Source organism: Mauremys mutica, chromosome 10 (genome assembly GCF_020497125.1).
Source record: "Mauremys mutica isolate MM-2020 ecotype Southern chromosome 10, ASM2049712v1, whole genome shotgun sequence".
Classification (NCBI taxonomy): Eukaryota; Metazoa; Chordata; order Testudines; family Geoemydidae; genus Mauremys; species Mauremys mutica.
The window spans coordinates 8,906,411-8,927,052 of NC_059081.1; the positions used below are offsets into that span (position 1 = coordinate 8,906,411).

The 20,642-nt window shown below is 43.0% G+C and overlaps 1 protein-coding gene across 15 annotated transcripts in view; it reads left to right on the top strand.

The window, feature by feature from the left end:
* GLI2 (GLI family zinc finger 2) overlaps positions 1–20,642 on the top strand; it is a 406,855-nt gene that overhangs the window by 296,797 nt on the left and 89,416 nt on the right. For all 15 annotated transcript variants that reach the window (XM_045033089.1, XM_045033083.1, XM_045033085.1 and 12 more), the window contains one exon: positions 8,172–8,277. In XM_045033089.1, coding sequence (XP_044889024.1) covers positions 8,172–8,277 — 106 coding nt within the window. The remainder of the gene's footprint in view (positions 1–8,171; positions 8,278–20,642) is intronic.

The following is a 20,642-nucleotide window of genomic DNA, read 5'->3' on the forward strand; positions in this document are numbered from 1 at the left end:
TTTCCTGTAATTTGAAACCACGTCCTTCCACTCATTCAGATGAGCTCTTTTCATTGCGTGTAACTTCCATAATATCCGAGAACATCTCATCTCGCGTCTTCTTTTTCCTCCGCCTTATCTGTGCTAGCCTTTGGGATGGAGGAGGGACGCTTGAAAAATTATGCAGATGCATGAGGGAGATAAATATTTAGAAAGATACATTTTACAGAACAATGGTTATACTCTTTCACAGTGAAAAAGCACTAATTCACGTTACATAGCACATGTGATTTCCCTACAAGGTCCGCATTTTTTCATCTTAATAGTGACTGCTTGCATCTCTGGGGTTACAGATCTCAGACACAGGTCCAGGCATCAGGATTCAGCTTGCATGCGGCCATGGTAAGCCACTGTCTCAGTGATTTACCCCTCCCCCCCCAACGCATGGCTAATACCACGCTAGCTCCCTGCTAATCAACAACCTTCCCCCTCCCCCCCACACCCACTGCTTGTCCGGTAGCTTGGGGAAGATCGCCTTGCCGGTGACCACACAGAAAAGATCATCGGCATTTCACTCCTCCCCTCCCCCCGCTTCGCTACGTGCAGGAAAGTGTTTTTTTTTAAGCTGCTGCATTCCACGAACCCAGTAGAAAAATGGCCACCCCCCTTACTTAAATTCCTGATTTTTAACCAGGTTATCCTGAACGATATCACTTTGCTGAGGATAACAGAACAAGATAAAGAGCGGATGCTTCTTGAATGCCAGCAGTCACCAAGGACCATACGCTGCTATGCTTTGCCACGCAATGATACCTGATTACTTGCTACATGCATGGCATGGTAAAGTGTCCTACCATGGTGGGCGGAACAAGGATGCCTTGCCCAGAAACCTTCTGCAAAGGCTTCTGGAGTACCTACAGGAGCGCTTCATCGAGATGTCCCTGGAGGATTTCCTCTCAATCCCCGGACATGTTAACAAACTTTTCTAAGTAACTATACTGTCTGTGAATGCATCCCAAGTCCTCAGGGCAAATCAATCATTAAAAAAGGCTTGCTTAAAAAACACTGTTTGCATATTTGCAAAGGTACACTCACCCAGAGCTCCCTTCCAGGGCGTCATTCTCTGGAATAGTTGCTTGTGAGGGCTGGGAGCAGGGTAATTCCGTCAGGGTGATAAAAAGCTCCTGGCTGCTGGGGGTCACGGAGTGCTGTGTGCTCTCTGCGAGGTCTTCCTCTTCATCTTCCTCTTCATCTTCCCCGTCTGCATAATCCTCAGACATGGCAGAGATTACACAACCCCCACCTCAGAATCCACGGTCGGGGTGGGGTACTTGTGGCGCAGCCCCCTAAAATTTGCATGCAGCTCATCATAGAAGCGGCATGTTTTTTTCGACCTGCCCCCGGACCTTCCGTTTGCTTCTTTGGTTTTCTGGTAGGCTTGTCTGAGCTCCTTAACTTTCACTCTGCACTGCACGGAGTCCCTGCTGTGGCCTTTAGCCGTCATAGCCTTAGAAATTCTTTCAAATACTTTTTCATTTCGTCTTTTGGAACGCAGTTCTGTTAGCACTGAAATCCTCTCCCCATATAGCGATCAGATCCAGTACCTCCCGAGCGGTCCATGCTGGGGCTCTTTTTCGATTCTCAGGAGACTGCATTGTTAACTGTGCTGATGAGCTGTGCGTGGTCACCTGTGATGATGAGCTCTCCACGCTGTCGAAGCAGGAAACGAATTTCAAAAGTTCGCGGAGGGCTTTTCCTGTCTACCTGGCCAGTGCATCTGAGTTGAGAATGCTGTCCAGAGCGGTCAGTGGTGCACTGTGGGATAGCTCCCGGAGGCCAATACCGTCGATTGCGGCCACACTAACCCTATTCCGATATGTTAATACCGATATTAGCGCTACTCCTCTCGTCGGGCAGGAGTACAGAAACCGATTTAAAGAGCCATTAAAATCGATATAAGGTGCCTCCTAGTGTGGACGGTTGTGGCGTTAAATCGGTTTTACGCTCCTAAAACCGATTTAAACGCCTAGTGTAGACCAGGCCTGTGAGGCAACAGGGGAGCTCCTGTTGCTATGGGTAAAGGCAGTAGTGGCTAATGTGGAACCCATGCCCTGGATCGCCCACACCCCAGTTTAGGGCCTATGCCTGTGAGGTGCTGTGGCCTTCCCTGCAGACCTTGGTAGCTGCAGTTGCTTATCTTTCAGGGAGTCAGATTGTGCCATTGATTTGTAAGCGAACCCCCCCTTGCCCTGCTTTGGTCCTCAACTTTCACTCAGCTGCATCCCAGATAACAATGGCATTTTTCAGGGACCTGTGGTTTATATTGGATGTAAGTTTTATAACTAGTGTGCTGGTTTATTTGTCACAGCAATGAACTAAGAGCCTGGACTTCTCGGTTCTAGTCAGGGGTCTGCCACTAATTTTACTGTGTTACCTTGGGCAAATCACTTAACTTTGCTGTGCCTCTGTTCCCCATCAGTTAAAAAAAAAAAATGACAGTATTTGCTTACTTCCCAGAGGTGCTATGGGTCTTAATTCATTAATGTTTGCAAAATGCTCTGAGATCCCTTAATAGTAGGTACTTATTGTGTCTAGGTCCATTACTTAGTTTACCCCTTTTTCTATAAGCCATCCACTTGAAATGTTAAACAGTCCCACTGTTTACGTGGTTTCTGAATGTTAACAGGTGACATATGGTGTTAGATTCCCTAAAATAAATTCAGATTTGGAAAAAAGTTCATTTAATAAAACACGAACAATGTAAAGAGATTTTTTTTCTTTATCTTGACAACTGCCTCTTTTTTTAATCAAAAGGAAAAAGCCTGTGTATAACAAAGAGTGTGATACATTTGCAGAACTGCCACAGCTCACACCTTGAGCTACTTATTCTAAGAGGGAAGTTTGTTTGATGGAGCATCCTTATGGAAGACCACATTATTCTCCTCCACCTTCTGATCTGAGCGGAATGCATGGGACTCCAAAAAACTTTAGTGGGATCCCCACATGCATATCAGAAGGCATGCACAAAGCTCCAAAAGCTTTTAGTTGTGTGTAATATCACTGTGTTCTCTAGGATCCAAGACTCAGTTGCTACCCCAGCATAGAGGCCAGCTGCAATAAACACAATAGTTATGTAAGTCATTCCATAAAGGGATTTGTTTGCCATTTTCAGATCAGCGTATTACAAACCGGTTGAGTTTCTCCCCCTTGTTTGTGTTTCTGTTCCTGGAGAGCACTGTCCATTGGTGGATAGTTTTTGTCTTGACCCCTTCAAAACAAATATTTCAAAATTAAATTTGTCAACGTGAACTGCAAAGCAAAAAAAAAAAAGAGTCATTTTGGACCTCATCAGCAAAAGAACATGTGTGCAGGGCTAAAAAATTGAAACATTAGAACAGTGAGCCAGATCCTCAGCTGGTGTAAACTGGCATCCCTCCATTGATTTCACTGAATCTGTGCTAATTTGGAAAATACGTGAGCGGAACCTGTCTTTCAAGTCCTGAGTCTGGGATTCTGTTTTTACCCTAAGAGTTGACAACATTATGACAATTGGTCCGGGAATGCTGGAAAATGCTGTTTTATGGGTTTGTTAATTCATCAGCTATTGTGCGAAAAACAGAATCCCAAACATAAGCTTTAGAAGGTTATTTGAGGAACTTCATAGCACTATTGGGGCTAGACTTCTAATCCTCCTGCTCCAAACTTCCAGGCTTGTACCAACTGAGCTGAAGGAAAACTAGCAGAATGGGATCCATGCCACACAGCTATACAATTCTGATTCTATCCAGTAGAGGGCAATGGTGACATACATACTGGTCAGCTTATTAGCATATTAATATATATTATATACCTATCATACAGATCATTGCTAATGTGAGATCTCAAAGAATTATATTCCATTTAAAGGTTCATGTCACCGTTTTCTAGCTGGCCTTTTCTTCTGAAGGAGAAATGAGGTGGTGTTGGGGGTGATTTAGAAAACTCTTTTTTGCTCATTATGCAAAAAAATTATTCTGCACAAATTTCCCTTGAAGCACATTCTTGTCCTTGGAGATAATCAGTGTCTGCCTATGTCTCAAAAACTATCTGCCTCTGATACTTGCTCCCTTCCTGGGATTTTCAGCTCAGGGACATCCCCTTTAAACTTGCATCACTTCTTCATCCTTTCTTTGATGCTGGAAGGTTGGATGGTCTTTGACTGGGAAGGAGGCAGTGGGCAGCCCATGTCTTGTTAATAACAACTGACCAGATCAGCTCAGGCAAGTGAGGACAGGTAACAGAGACTTTTCCACAATCAAACCAGGCAACACAGCAGACACATTCCTTTATGAGCAGCAATTGAGTACGGGTGACTTTCACTCTGTGCGTTGCTAACGTACCTATCTGCTTTGTATCTAGATGCTATAAACATACCTAAGAGCAACATCATTTTTGTGTAAAAGACACATACGCTCATTGTCCCTCCCTTCTTTTATACCACTTTGATTTTTTTTCCCATTGCCTCAGGTACAGATCACTCTCTTGCCTCTATTTCTGAATAGCAAGTGCCAGAGGTTTATCCCTGCTTCAGAGTGATATAGTACTATTAAAGATCCCCCTTTTTTTGCCTTCTGGAATGCACCATATCGTACCAAACAAGCAAGAATTATCAACCATTTTCCCATGGCAGAGACTTCTCCAGACTCCCTCTGTTAAGGGCTTTGTCCCACCACTGCAGATCACTCAGTTCTGACACCTATCAGTAGAGTTCTAAGTTAAATATACAAAGTCTGCTAGTTATTTATAAATGTTCTGCTATATTGAAGGCCGCAACGATGAGCAGATAAGTCTAAAACAAGGGATTGCCTTGATTAGATAAAAGCTAGCAAATTCATTGTGCCAATCATCATATTGCACCTCCAATGGCTGTTTAGAAATGCATCACCATGAGCTCCCTTGACGTAATTGAGTATAATTGTCTTTTTAAATCATATGTGTGAAAACATTCATCTTTGTAAATGGCATGCGCTGCTGCTACTTCTGTTGCCAGCTCACTGCTCCCTTCAAGAGGGGTGGAAATGAGAGGTGGAAGTGGGGAGGGGGCCTGACATTTATGAATTAGTAGTTGATCTCCTATAAAACCATTCATTATTTCAGACCAAGCATCCAGAAGTGAATTTAAAGGGAAAGCACCAGCTATTGTAGCTTTTAGGTCTGGTGGCCGCTCCAGAAAATGTGTGTGGGCAGGAAAAAACAAACAAAACAAAAAAACAGATGTGAAGAGCTGGAAAGGAAAATCACCGGAAACACCCGCCCCACCACCCTTTTTGTTGTCTGGTGAAACCAAACAAGGAAGGTGATGGTGCTAGTAAATAACTTGAAAGTGAAACTGACTAGTATCTCCAGTGTCTAAATTGATTGAGATGGTTTAAAAAAAAAAAAGCAAAGGTATAAATGCTAAAAAATGGTACATGTTTAAATTCCTCTCAACATGAATAAACTGAGGCCTAATTAGAAACAGGGGCAAGGAATTTTTTTCAGACATTGGTTTTATGTTGACCGAGCCCAAGAAAAAGAGGCAAAGCCTTCCCAAAATCACGAGTGGCAGGGAAGGAATGCTCTTGCAGATAAATTATCAATGCTGCCCTGAGTTCTTCCTGCTTTGGTCAATGGCAGTCATAAGGCAAGACATGTAAACCCAGATATTCAACAGAACTCAGCATCCAGCAGCAATTATTGTTCTTATGGGAACTGAGCTCTGTAGACAATCTTCCCTCTGCAGCCCATGGCAATGCAAATACTTAACCTGTCCGACATAGGACTGGCTGTGCCGGGCAGCAGCCTAGTGCAGGAAAAAATATAGTGACAGTTTGATTGTGTGATCATTGTGTATGACAACATAAACCCTTGCTCTGTACATCCCAGACAGATACAACAATGGCTCTATCACACAGGCAGAAACCATGCCCTACGAAGCTTCTTGCATGCTTCTGGGATCTGTTTTCTTCTTTCATAGCGCTCAATGATATCCATGGATGCTGAGGGCCCACTGAAGTTCATTGGAAGACTCCTGTGCAGTTTCATGCCATGTGTGCATGTACGAAGGAGAGCAAGGCCAGCTTCTAAGCGTGGCAAAGAAGAGGTTCTGGTGGAACAGTAGTTTCCCGAGAGATCAGGACCGTCTCTGAATGATCAGCCCAAGCCCCTGACAGTTGACTGCAGTGACCGTGCCGTGGAAAGGAGAATAGCTGATGCGTAACAAGCCATTAGCTGCATTTTGGATGTGGCTTTTCAGCATTAGCAGGATCATTCTGCATTTCTGACTTAGAGAAACATTAGATCACGATGTATCTAAAAAGTGATTATTTCTCTCAAGTGACTTTATTTAAAAGACTTAAATTACCCAGCACTATTAAAGAGGGTGGGTGAATCTTTCGTCTGCAAAAGAAAATCCTAAAGGATACACGTTTATTCTACTTCATAGCTCTACTTTCTTGGGGGTTTAACAGTTACCCTACTGTGTCCTCACATTACACGGGCTGCAAAAATGCTCCCACTGTATTGGGCACTGCACGGTGCCAGCTCTCCACTAAACCACTGAAAGTAAGTCTGCTGTGGAATCTTGAATACTTTCCACCTTGAGTACCTTAGCTTAATTCCTTTCAGTGTAGTTGGCAGGAAGGTTGTTTTTATGTAGTCTCTCGCCTCTCCTGGCAGTAGTATCCAGATATGCATGTTGTGCTGAGCTCAAGGATTCTAGATTGAAATGCAGAGAAGATCATCAGATCCCCTTCCTGATTTGCCAGGGCATAAATATATAGGGATTTTTAATGCAGATTTTCTGTAGCTGAACCTAAAAGACCAGATCCTTAGCTGGTGTAAATCGACAAAGCTCTATTGAAGTCAAAGCTATATTGTTATCGCAGCTGGGACTCTTAAGTCATCCTTACAAAAGAGTGTGGAGTCAATGGAACTGGACAGATTTACACCAGCTGAGGATTTGGGCCAAGCCATGAAGAATTGTAGGTTTGTTTTGGGATGCTGCTTTCCTGCACAAAACAGAAATGTTGCAGGTGGTGGAAGCAAGTTACAATGGAGTATTTAGTTAAAATGGTGTTTAGAACAATAATCTAATATTTTAAAAGCTCCAGATAGCACTTTTCATCACATTTTCTGTGTATGTCAAAACTGAAGAGTGAGGGTGAGGAAGACTTGTGAAAACTTTAGTTAATCTTTAATCAAGACATTTTGTCTGATTGTAAAAGACACATGCAGTCTGGCCTTTTATTTTTACATTTGATCCCAGCTACAAATGTGGAATGCACCATCATTATAGACCAGATAATATATCCTAGCAAAGGACTACTGTGTGGTACATTTATTGAGACCCTGCTGATTGTATTTATCTTGGCTTCCATAATTTTAGAACAAAGGGACATGGCATAAGTCTGAATAGTCCAGGGTGGTGTGGAGAAATAACTTGATGAATTTTCTGTTTGTCCTACACCTCTCTGAAATATTCGTGCTGTAAACTTGGGGTCAATAATACATATTAAAGTCTGTGGATTTAATAAGTCAGTGTAGGTGTTCTGTGCCTTCCGAGGCCACTTTATCTTTCCATCAAAGATGAAACACGCTTCTCAAATGAATAAAAAATAGGTCTGCAAATGATGACAAGTGAGAGCAATTTAGGCTCCTTTCGCAGAACCTGAGCCATAGACATTTTTAGCTGCCTCTGACTGTATACACAGATTGCACTTGTGCAGCTCTTGCCGTTATAATTTAGGTAAATAGTTCCACCCAATCCCCACTCTGTGTCTACAGATATTCGGGAAAGGTGCTGCTGCCGTTCCCGGTGTTGTGGATGGTGCAGATCTGGATTCTGCCAACCTCTGTCGAGTCTCATTTGTGTTACAAGGCTAGTTTTCCTTGGGGCTTCCTATAATCTCCCTGAGTTCAAAGAGCGCTTAGCTGCTTGTCTTTGTCAAAAACCCTGTTGGAGATCTTTTATGTTGAAGATGTAGGATTTCTCCGAATGACTTTGATTATTTATTCATTCCACTTCTCTGGTGCATGATAGCGCTGATATCATGAAGACCTCATGTCTTTGCATTGCTCATGCTCTGAAATTCATGGAGATTTAGTTCCTTTGAAATTGTTTTAAAAGAGAAGGAAAAGTTTTTGAAGTCTCTTTTTTTTTCTCCCCTCAACAGTTCCGCAGCACGTTTTTCCAGCGTTCCATGCTCCCTTACCAATTGACATGCGTCACCAGGAAGGAAGGTACCATTATGAACCTCACTCCATCCATGCTATTCATGGGTAAGTCTTGCATCTCTGCTCCCATGTGTTACTAAAACACTTCACTCTAATCTCTTCTGGGTTTTTTTTGTATTGATGCTAGGACTTGAGTGTGATGTGCAGAACAATGGTTCAAGCACAGGGCTGTATAACAGGGAACTCTTCTTCTATTTCCAGAATTGCTGTGTGGCTTTAATCAAGTCAGTTAACCACCCTGTCCACTTTCGCCAACTGATGATAGTATTTAGCGAGCTGTCTGGGGTGCGTGAGGTTTAATTAGAGTGTGTACAGTGCTTTAAGATCCTGGGATGGAAAGCAAAGTACTATTACATCATTATTCAGCTGAGGTCATAGGAACAGGAATGGCCCAATACATTTTTGGGGCATTTTTCACTCTGTAATATACCTGAGACTCTTCTGACTACACTTTGGCTAAAACCCCTACTTTGGCTCCTCAATCTCCATGGCCTTATGGTACCACTCCCTCCCTACCGTCACTTTAAAAGTGAACTGAAAGGCTGTTTGCCTGCCATATTGAGTCATGAGGCTATTGGCATCACCAGCTATACAAGTATTGCCAAAGGGGCAGCCTCTCAGGTAGCTGTGAGAGGCGGATAAGAGCCATAGATAAGGCTAACTGTGTTTCAGGTTTGATCTCCTGCATCAGTTGCTAAGGCCTGAGTGTTGTGTTTCTCTTCTGAAAGTTGACAGCCTAGCTAGGGCATAAAGCAGGGTAGGGAGGCGTGTTCCTTACATCACATCAGGTGTTGAAGAGAAAAAGTGGCTCAGTGGTTAGGGGAAGACACTGGAGCCTTTTTTAAAAATTGGCACCACATTAGCTATCCTCCAGTCATCTAGCACAGAGGCTGGTTTAAGCAATAGGTTGCATACTACAGTTATAGTTCTGCAGTTTCATGTTTGAGTTCTTTCAGAACCCTTGGGTGAATATCATCTGGTCCTGGTGATTTATTACTGTTTAATTTATCAGTTTGTTCCAAAACCTCCTCCATTGACACCTCAGTCTGGGACAGGGCCTTAGATTTGTCACCTAAGAAGAACGGCTCAGGTTTGGGAATCTCCCTCTCATCCACTGCAGTAAAGACCGAATGCAAATAATTCATTTAGCTTCTCTGCAACAGCCTTGTCTTCCTTGTGTGCTTCTTTAGCACCTTGATTTTCCATGGCCCCACTGATTGTGTGGCAGGCTTCCTTCTTCTGATGTACTGAAAAAAAATGTTGCTGTTAGCTTTTGTGTCTTTTGCTAGATGTTCTTCACATTCTTTTTTTACCTGCCTAATATACTGTTACACTTGACTTGCCAGAGTTTGTCCGTTTCTATTTTCCTCACTAGGATTCGACTTCCTATTTTTTAAAGATGTCTTTTTGTCTCTAGCCATCTCTTTAACTCTGTTTAGGCATGGTGGAATTTTTTCATCCTCTTAGTGTTTTTTTTTTCTTATGTTTGGGGTATACATATAGTTTGAGCCTCTATTCTGATGTTTTTTAAAAGTTTTCATGCAGCTTGCAGGCATTTCACTCTTGTGACTGTTCCTTTTAATTGCCATTTAACTAGCCTCTTTGTTGTGTAGTTCCCCTTTGAGAAGTGGTGGATTTCTTTGGCACTTTCCTCTCTACAAGGATGTTAAATTTAATTACATTATGGTTGTTATTACCAAGCAGTTCAGCTATATTCACCTCTTAGACCAGATCTTGTGCACCACTTGGGACTAAGTCAACAATTGCTTCTCCCCTTGTGGGTTCTAGGATTAAGCTGCTCCAAGAAGCAGTCATTAATGGTGTCTAAAAATTTAATCTCTGCATCCTGTCCTGAGGTTATGTGTACCCAGTCAATACAGGATAATTGAAACCCCCCCGTTATTATTGGGTTTTCTGTTTTGGTAGTCTCTCTCTAATCTCCCTGAGTATTTCACATTCACTGTCATCATCCTGGTCAGGTAGTCAGTAGTATATTCCTACTGTTATACTCTTATTACTCAAGCACGGGCAAATAGGCATGTGTTTTGACCTAGATTATATTTGTATATCTGGGTGTCTAATACTGGGGTTGCTATTGACTCCAAGTATTAGTCTCCCTATAACGCACCGACTCACCCCTGCAGTGACTCCTGCTGGTGACTCCGGGGAATTAGCTTGGTTTCCAGCACGGAGCACCCTCTGCAGGCCAGTGATCCGCCTGTTCTCTGGCCCCCGTGTCCCTCCCTGGACCCCGGTGCCCTTTTACATGGGGTGCTGCCCCCCCGGCAGTAACCCCTTTCTCTCAGGATCTCCCCTCTCAGGGAACCCCCACCCTCTATCCCCACCTTGCCTCAGTGTATGGCCACTGCCAGTCATTGTCTAGCCCCACATCCTGGGGCAGACTGCAGTATCAGCCTATTCATCACTGGCAAGGAGGGTTTGGACCTGCTGCTTTGGCCTACCCCTGGGCTGCCTCTGCAACCCCCAGTACCTGTTAGCCCCCTGCTAGGCGGCAGCCTGGGGCTTTCCAGGCTGGAGCTCCCCAGCCCTGCTCCACTCAGGTACCCGGTCTAGCTCCCTGCAGCCAGGCCCATCTCTCTCTACAGCCAGAGAGAGACTGTCTTGGCTTCTGGCTTCCCTGGCCTTCTTATAAGGCCCTGTGGCTCAGGTTGGGGCGTGGCTCCAGCTGCAGCCACTTCCCCAATCAGCCCAGCCTAAAGGCTGCTTTCTCCAGCCACAGCCCCTTCCCAGGGCTGTCTTTAATCCCTCAGGGCAGGAGCAGGGGTCCACCCTGCTACACTCCCTTTTCCACAGGCCTCCCCTTTCTCCAACAGACCACAAGACCACATCTCTTCACCTAGAGCTTCTTGTGAGGGACTGATGTGGCTGTCATCTACCGGTCTCCTCTGTCATCATTTTTAGGGTGTGTCCGGTTTGTCCATTTCCCATTCAGGATTATCATTGGGCATCCAGTTGTCCTGCTCCCCTTTCCCCTGCTTTTTTAGGGAACAGCTGCTATGTTCATGCCTTCTTAAATCCAGGCAAGTTTCTTCATTGCGGTGGCCATGCCTGAAAAGCAGCTCAGAACTTGCCAGCTTGGTCTTACAAGTTGACTACTAGTGTGAATAAGAGCTCGACAATATTCTATTAGTCAGATAATCTCCAGCTGGGTGAGGAGCCCCAAAATGTCTGGTGGTCAACAAGGTAGATGTTCAGTTTACACATCCCAGTATGCAAATATACTAGTAATGGCCATATTCCCCAAGAGGAGAACCAGTAGTCACCTATTAGTATTTAGCGTAAAGAACCATGTGAACAGAACTGGATGCTCAATAGCTAAAGCCCTTTTTCATTTAGGATGCTTCAGCTCATCAACATCCTAATAGTACCCAGCACAGAGTAACTTCTTGCATAATATTTAGTGTATTAGAAACATAAAGAGCTTGTCCATAAGTCTCAGAAGAGGAAATTCACTCTCGCTTTGAAAATTCCAGCCGCATTCATCCCTCTTTTGGAGCTTGCTTTAAAGGGCTGCCTCTGTGGCTGGTGAATCACCGAAGGTGAAGAGCACACCACCTCTATGGAAGGTTCTTTGTGCATAGGTTCACTGGCGGGTACCACATGGAGATAATCCAGACTGGAAAATAAAATGGGACTCTATTTTATTTGCATGCTTATATACTGCCCCCTACTAATGGATAGACTCAGAACTGCTCACCCATCTGTGCTAGGCCCTACGGTGCTAACAACTACGAGAGATTTTCCTTTTGCTCGAGTGATAAAGGCCTGTGTTGTGGGGGCAAGAGAATGCGAGTTCTATTCAGGCTGTTACTGTGAAGTTTTAAGTGGCCGTGGTGTGCTACATAGTGTCAGTGGTGAAATTCCTGCTTGTTTTTCGATTTATTCCGCTTTTTTTTATCTCTTTCTCTCTTACCTGCATGCATCTCAGCCTCATCTCCTTGTTACCTCTACTCTTAAGTCTCCTTTCTACTGCTTTCCTATCTTTTGCCCTTTTCTTTCCCTTCTCTTACACATCCTCTTCTATGACTCTTCTCTCCTCCTCCTGTCTTCTGCAGAGAATGTTGCATATCACTTATTCTCTTCAGTACATGACAATAAAAGAAATGTCTGAAGCCAGGACCGTCTAGGGTATTGTAGGGTGGGCTGTTACCCATACCATCCTGAACTGCACAGTTGTTATACATGGGTTTGCTTGACTCTGCTGGCATAGTTTAGACTGTAGATATCTATAGTTAGCCTGGTGCTAGGGAAAGACAATATAATTGTTTTTTTTAAAGTAGCATATACATTTTCCCTCTAGAAAAATATCATAAATGCTAGGAAGAAAAATTGACTCTCTGGGCTTTGGCTTTATGATTAATGTGATCGGAGCTTGACAGAGGTTCCCCAATTCATCAAGACCATATTCTAGCTGTCTACTTTCTTGCCTGTACCAAATGTATCTAATTACATGAACATTGCACAGCAAATTAGATGTAGTCTCATTTGTTGTCAGCCATGGAGTCTTATTATTTGCCTTCTGGTTTGTGTCAAAGGTTTGTTTCCCGATTGCTCAAAGTGACATTGCTATACATTCCTCTTTATCATTGTTTGCATATAAGCTAATGAGAACACCAGTTATTTTATCATAGCTGTCGGGTAGTAATCAGCAGGGTTGCGTCTAGCGGGATGGGACATACAGGACAGTCATATATGCAGGGCTCTTTGTTTGAGACCTAAAATAAAAAGTTGAAGTATAGAAAGACTGATGAGTAATAAAGGAGCTGTGCATTCACTCTGGATGCCCATTATTCAGGTGCCCAGAAGAGTTGCCAGATTTACATTTGTTGTTGGTATGTTGGCATTTCAGTCATTTTCACTTTAAGAAACATGACAAATAGTTTTGGGGTTTTCTTTGGCTTCTTCCTATTTACTGAACTTCAATTACATGGACCTGGTTGCATAACAAGACAAGCCCAAGTACCACCTGAGGAAATACTTTGTGTGATCCAAGTTACACCTTTCAGGCCAAAATAATATTTAGTTGGTCTTTAGGACATTCAACTTTTCTGTCCGTCCCCCCCCACTTTATTTTTGCTTTGTTACATGATATACCAGCTGTGTCATCTGTGGAAACTGTCATTGTAGGCAGATGGTGCCAGCTGCAACCATGTGGTTTTTGGTACAGTCACGGCAGATGCTTGGATAATCCAGAAAAATCTCACTTTTGGTCACTTTCTGCTCCGAGATTAGCAAATGTCTGACATCCTTAACTAAGTTTCTTCACTCTGTTGTTGTTCTGAGATCTGTGCGGCTGCAATGGGAGAACTCATTTTTGCCTCATTTCACACCAATAAGAACATTGTGGTATCGAGATATCGACTTGGTTTCTAATGTCATTGGGTTTATGCTTATATGAAGAAAGGAGAGAGAGGCAAGGGAAAACTTCTATGAAAAGCGGAAGCAATAGGGATGATCAAGTGGAGAAGAAGGTGAAAATAGAGCACAGAATGAAAAACAGATGGGGAGTGTAAAAAGAGGAGCAGAGCATGGAAAGAAATTATACTATTGAAAATAAATGTATTATATATAGTGTATTGCATCTAAAACCAACATCAGAATAATATTTAAGGTTGCAAAGTCAAGCACTCAAAAGTTAGGAAATGCCAAATTAAGGTTGCTTGTGCAATCTTAATTCTACTCCCTTGTGCATATTCTCTGTGATACACTCTTTAATTATACAGTCATACTGTTTTTTCCACAACACTTCTATCTCATTGAACACACAAGATGGACTGTGTCCTGAGGATGAATTACGATGATATATGTTCCCTACAGTATTTATTTATTGATTGGAATTTCTCTTTTCACTTTTCATCACAGTTTGCTATAAGAAGACCACAGACCCAATATTGGTTGAATCAAACTTTCAGACTCCAGTATTCCACTGAGACAAATGACTTCACTTGATGCATTCGAACAGCGGATTGTAAAAAAGGGGTTATTGTGTATTTTAGCAAGATTCTTCATATGACTTTATAAAAGTTTACTTCACTAGGGTCCAATTGTGCAATCCTAAATCTTTGTAGTAACCCCATTTAAAGGAATGGGACTACTCGTGTCAAGTTTGCAGGATCATGTCCTTAAACAGATAGTAAAATTCCTTCCAGAGAAGCAGGTGATTGTTAGTAGCCCCTTTCTCTCCCCATGTCTAGGCTTTCTTAGCTACTTTGTTTTTTCAAACAAAACAAAACAAAAAAACCCTAACTCAGCTAGAAAGCCTCTGCCAACGCAAGAGCCCTCAGGGCTAACCCTTGTAAGCAGCATGCTTAGGCTTGACTCAGCAAGAGGCTTTTTAACAGTAGCTCCTAAACAGAGGTTAGAGCCCTGTCAGCCACTCTGTAGTGTAACAAACAAGAGCAGCGTTGTTTTTGTGCTGGCGTTCTAGTGGCTTTTCAGGATGTGGTTCTGACATGATTTATTTATTTTTTTAAGAATTGTTGTTTAGTCACCCAAATTCTGTTGTCCCTTTAAAAAAAAAACCATAGAATCCCAAGACCAAACTCCCCACTGGCGTAAATGTGTGAAATACCATTGGTTTCAGTGATCTGCACCAGACCTGAATTTCCCCCAAAAGATCTTGAGATGGAAAGACTCTTCTAGTCCATCTCCCTGCCAATGCAAAAGTGTTCCCAATTGTCCCTTTCTTAGTGCTTTTGTCTGGCTTAATTTTAAATGTCTCAATAGACGGGGCTTCCATAAGTTTCCTGGGAGCTGAGGTTTTCCCTGATGTTCAACTTACATTTTTCCTACATCTGACCCCAGTTCTCCTAGTTTTACTCTACTCTGTGTCCTTTTTACTATGGTAAACAGTTCTTCTGCCTCCTGGATGCTTACATTTTTCCAAAATCAGGTGCAAAATTTCCTAGAAATATCGATATATTTATGGGCAGAGTTGGCAACGTTGCCCACAATTAAGCTTCTTGTTATAAGATCCTGTTTTAAATTGCTTCTGACTTTGCTGAATGTTAAGCATTAGGGCTGAAATTTTCTATGGTGGGTGTCTGCCTCAGGCTGTTGTTTTTTTTAAGTTTCAGCTACAATGGTTTAGCCACCTGCAAGAACAAAGTCTTTTTGCCTTGTTACAAAATGTTTTGCCTTGTTACAAAAATGGTTACAACCATTTCTTGAGAGGTTCTAGTGTTCCATGCTTTGGAGCAGGGACTTGAAATTTGACAGGTGGCTTGGGCCACCTCAGTGTCAAGGATGTACCTTTTGCTGTTCCAGTGAAAAATCATCCACTTTTCACCCAGTCACAAGCCTTTGGCAAATCTCAGTTCACCCATGTTCAGCAGACGTTTTAAAGTTTGGCAGCTGCATTCTCTGAAGAGTCCATCAGCATTGAGTGTGCTCCATCCCAGGGCTGCAGGGACGGAGCAGGACTTTCCCTGCAATTCCCTCCTACTGCTGACGGCCAGGTAGCATGGAAGAGGGAGCTGCCTGACTTGAGTGCAGATAGGACAAGAACTAGCTGAACAGAGGCTGGAGGATGGGGAGTAGATTGCAACAAGGTGCCTATGGGGTGACCGGGAGCTGGGCTCGGGAAAACTGAGATCAGATGAGGCACTCCGGAGTAGGGAGGGGGCAGTCTGGAACTGACTTGTCTAAGTGACTGGGATGAAGACCCAGGGTAGGGGTAAGGCTGAAACTTGCACAGGGAGCCCAGAGCAGGAAACTGGGACTGTCTGGGCAAGCAGATGGACAGGGATGAGGAGGGGGGTGGGGAAACTGGGCTGAGGAGTTAGAAGTGTTGGGGTGGGGGGTAGCACACAATCCACTAAACCCAGAAGGTGTTTCTGCCTTGGAAAGAGATGGCAGTTCTAATCCCGGCAGGCAGATAAAAGAGGGAGACTCCTTCGTTAAGGTCACTTCTTTTAGAAATAAGCACACCAGTCAATTTACCTCATAACGTACATGCCAATAAAATGTGTGCATTTTCATATTTACTTTGCTACAGGAGTAGCAAAGCTTTGGCATGTTCTGATTGATGGTACTGTGCTGCTTTGGAGATAGAGAGCGCTCCCTCCGGAGTCAAAGCAAACAGCTGCCCGGAGACACATTTTTGTGTATTTTGCAATTTCATTACTTTGACCAAATGGATACGTTGCTCATTTGGAAAGCAGTTTTGACTGATTATATGGAGTTTACTCTATGCCCTTCTTTCTCCCAGCCCCCCTCTCACAGATATACGTACATGCACTTCCTTTCCTAGACCGGATGACTAAAGAGATCGATAATGGATTATAGAGCCTGTTTCACTCTAGGATGCTGGTTCAAACCTGTCCCAAATCTGTAATTACTACAAGTTATTACCTTCTGATGGTTCTTTGGTGACTCCTATGAAGTGATTTGGGGAATGTTAATACAGCGCTCACTGTGAACCAAACATAGGTAGCACTACTTGGATGCCTTGTCCAATTTCAAGAGGCCAAAGATTAAATGGCCAGGGTACTAAATTGTGTCTGTCTTGCTTTGTGCAGTTGGAGAATTGACTTCACCTCTCTGTGCCACCATTTCTCGTTCTCTAAAAGGGGGGTAGGACCTTTCTGATGCTCTTTGAGAGCGAGGATGAAATGTGAGAGATGCTTAGTAAATGCTGAGTACTGCTGTATGACCCTTTCATCTCTAGAAGTGGTCTGTGAGAGCTGGATTGTGGCACATTGCTACCTTCTATTCTGTGGATCCACAGAAAATGAACACCCACGATTCCCATCAGCTTCAGTAGCAACATTGTGTGCTCAGAACTTGTGAACATATTAAGCCATTGGAAACCAGAGCTGGCCTCTCTGGCACCTTTCACCAGCACTAAAGTCATATGAAATGGAAAAGATAAACAAAAAGGAGCAAGAGACGGTGGCTGCTTGCATGATAGCTAGAGAGTTTGTGTAGCTTTTCTGATGGTATAACCAATTCCAGCATGAAAGCAAATCAGTCCCTCTCTTCTGAGGCCTCTTCACAATGGTGTCATAGTAGTGATTACATAGAAATGGAGTTATACAATGTATTTCCTTAATTTGAGGAGATAATTTCTTTTGACTCTGTGTGTGCTAAGCATCTCAGTGGAGACTTTCAAAGTGGTCTAAGGGATTTAGACACATTGCACAACAATTTTAATGAAAGATGTCTCTTTAAACCCCTCAGAGTGCTTTGAACATCTCAACCATAAACTTTAAATCCAAACAGATTTGAAAGTATGTTGTGTCAGAGTCACTAACCCATAAAGTAAGGTGCAAGCCTTGTACACTGAATTAATAAACGTACTGGGCCAGATCTGTAGCTGTTGTAAATTGGCTTAGCTCCAGTGAAGTTAGTGGATTTCAACTGGCTTCAAGGGAGCTCTGCCAGTTAACACCAGCTGAGGGTGTGGCTCATTAAATTGCAAGATATTTTTCTGAAACGTGAACTGCAACTCTGACTTGATCCAATCACTATTGGATATGTAAAACTGATTAGGATATTCTGCATTGAAAACAGGAGTCTGATCTCAGAGGGCTTTTATTTAAATCTCTGGCGTGTGTTCGTTGATGACATCACTCCATAACCCACTGCTGCTTTTGAGTAAGTGTCATTCTCAAAGCTTCACGTCAAAAGTCTTAAGTAATAATCCCTTTGCTTACCTCACTTTATTATAGGTTGAAAGTGACTTCATGTTCCACCCTTATCCAGTGCCAAACTCACTTTAGAAAAAAAATTGAACTCCATTCCCTCACTGCTTTCCTAGGGGTAAATATTCACAGGATCACTTCAGACAATAAAGTAAAGGATGGGCAACTGTCAAAATTTCCCATCCATGGAAAATTTTATAGGATATTTTCAGCGGTATGGTCCATTCTCTAAAATTTTTTGGATTCCCTCAATAGTCCATTCTCTACCACTGTTCACATGCTGACCTCATGCTGTCGTGGGAGTTGAATAGTTATTACCTCTTGCCATTCACTTCATAAAATTTTCACAGTCTTTTCCAGTCTAAATGGGAAGGGATCCCCCTTGCTTCCGTTTTTCTTAACTTTAAATCCTCCCTGTAAGGCCATATTTCACAACCAACCTAGTTCTTGTGGACTCATGGAAATGAGCTGTTACGATGACCTATTGCAGCACCTGGTGCATCCCAGTGCCAATGCATCATTGTTCCTTATAGAATGTTCTCCAGTGCTGTGTCCAATCCAGTTTTAAATATCCCAAAGGATGAAGTTCCACCACTTCCTGTACCAGACTTACACAATCTAATGGAGCTCTCCATTAGTTTGTTTTGATAAGTCACCCTACATCTTCTCTTCTTTAATTTCACCCCCTTACTATTAGCAACTCCCTAATGCACCAACCTAATAAAATTTTGCGCTTCAGACATTTGTAGAATGTTATCATATTCCTCCTGCTCTTAGTAACCAATTAGACCCACTGTAGCCTATAACATTTCCTCATAAATCAATTATTTTAACCCCCTCATTTTCATTGGGCTTCTCTGAAATCCTTCTAGCTTGTAGAGAAGACTGGAGAAGACCCATCAGTGGCACTGGTTAGCGATACAGAGGATAAGGTCCTCCCTTTTCCCAGGGCTGGACATTCTACCTCCACAGCACTCTTCACCACTGGCCCAGGCAAGCAAACAGTGGGCAGTATTGAGAGACAAAAACGAATGGCAGGAATGTTGTCTTACGACACGGGAATGAACATGCAGGATCTTTGATGTCCATGCAGAGCACAGATATTTAAAATCTTATCCAAAAGGCCCCCACTCCCACAAAAAAAAGTGCATAAAAGTCCATTTACCCTGGAAAGATGAAGGATTGAGTCAACTCTGCTGGGATTAGAACATGTGGTTCGAGGGATTCTAGGTATTTCAAACCTGATGCTAAGATCACCCAGATGGCTGGGGCAAAAAAAAAAAAGCCCCTATTTGGCAGAGCTGTGGATCTGGATACCCTGCCTGTAGCTAACTCTACACACGCATTTGCAAAACTCAAAGGGCAGAGCAGGGTGCAATTGTTCTGAAAAGTTGCAAATCTGCAGAAAGCTTCAGGTGGAGCACATTCTTTCAAACATTCTGGATCCCTTAATTTGACTCTGAGCCACAGATGTATGCTTTTCTTCTGTGTGCCAGAGCTCTTTGAAAAACTGTACTTTTATATAATGAGAAGTGCTGGAACAATTTGTAGAGTGGGGGTGCTGAGAGCCGTTGAACCAAACTGTAAATCCTGTATCTGATGGAAACTACTTCAAGCCAGGGGGAGTGGCAGCATCCCCAGCACCCCTAGTTCCAGCATCTATATAATTTTATGCTTTGTAGGCTTCTTTATAACTTTTCTTTTCTGTTTCCCAGTTGAAATAGGCAAATAACAGAGCTAAACTTTGATATTCAGAAATTAGAGAATGAAAATACCAGACCCTCGCTAGAAGGCAGGATTTGGGATCCATGTGCAGTACCGCGTTAACGTGGGGACTGTGTTAAAATGAATTGCATTAAAGTAATTAAATTTGGGATCCATGGCCGCGACCACATTATATGTGAATTCGCGCTATATAGACGCGTGTTCTAGTGAGGGTATGCTGTAATCTGTTGTTTAGGGGTAAAATTTTAAAAGTATCTAAAGGATTTGGGCTCCTAAATCACATTTTCAAAAGTGATGTAGGCATTTTCAAAGGTATTAGGTACCTAAAGATACAGATAGGCATTTGGTGGGATTTTTGAAAAGTGCCTAAACAGACTTTCAATGAAATTTAGGCTCCTAAATGCCTAAGCCACTTTTAAAATGGGACTTAGGCTCCTAAATCAGGGGCTTTTGAAAATTTTACCTCAGGTCCTGTTAATAGCACAGGGCCACAGTAATAACATCATGAAGATGAGTTATTCTGTTTCATCTTGAGTGTTCTTAAGAATCTTCTCCATGATGGTCCTGGAGGTACTTTAGACAAATTAGAGGATTGGGCCAAAAGAAATATGATGAGGTTCAGCAGAGTCCTGCACTTAGGACGGAAGAATCCCATGCACTGCTACAGACTAGGGACCGAATGGCTGGGCAGCAGTTCTGCAGAAAAGGACCTAGGGGTTACGGTGGACGAAAAGCTGAATATGAGTCAACAGTGTGCCCTTGTTGCCAAGAAGGCTAATGGCATTTTGGGTAGTATAAGTAGGGGCATTTCCAGCAGATCGAGGGATGTGATCATTCCCCTCTACTCAGCACTGGTGAGGCCTCATTTGGAGTACTGTGTCCAGTTTTGGGCCCCACACTACAAGAAGGATGTGGATAAATTGGAGAGAATCCAGCAGAGGGCAACAAAAATGATTAGGGGGCTGGAGCACATGACTTATGAGGAGAGGCTGAGGGAACTGGGATTGTTTAGTCTGCAGA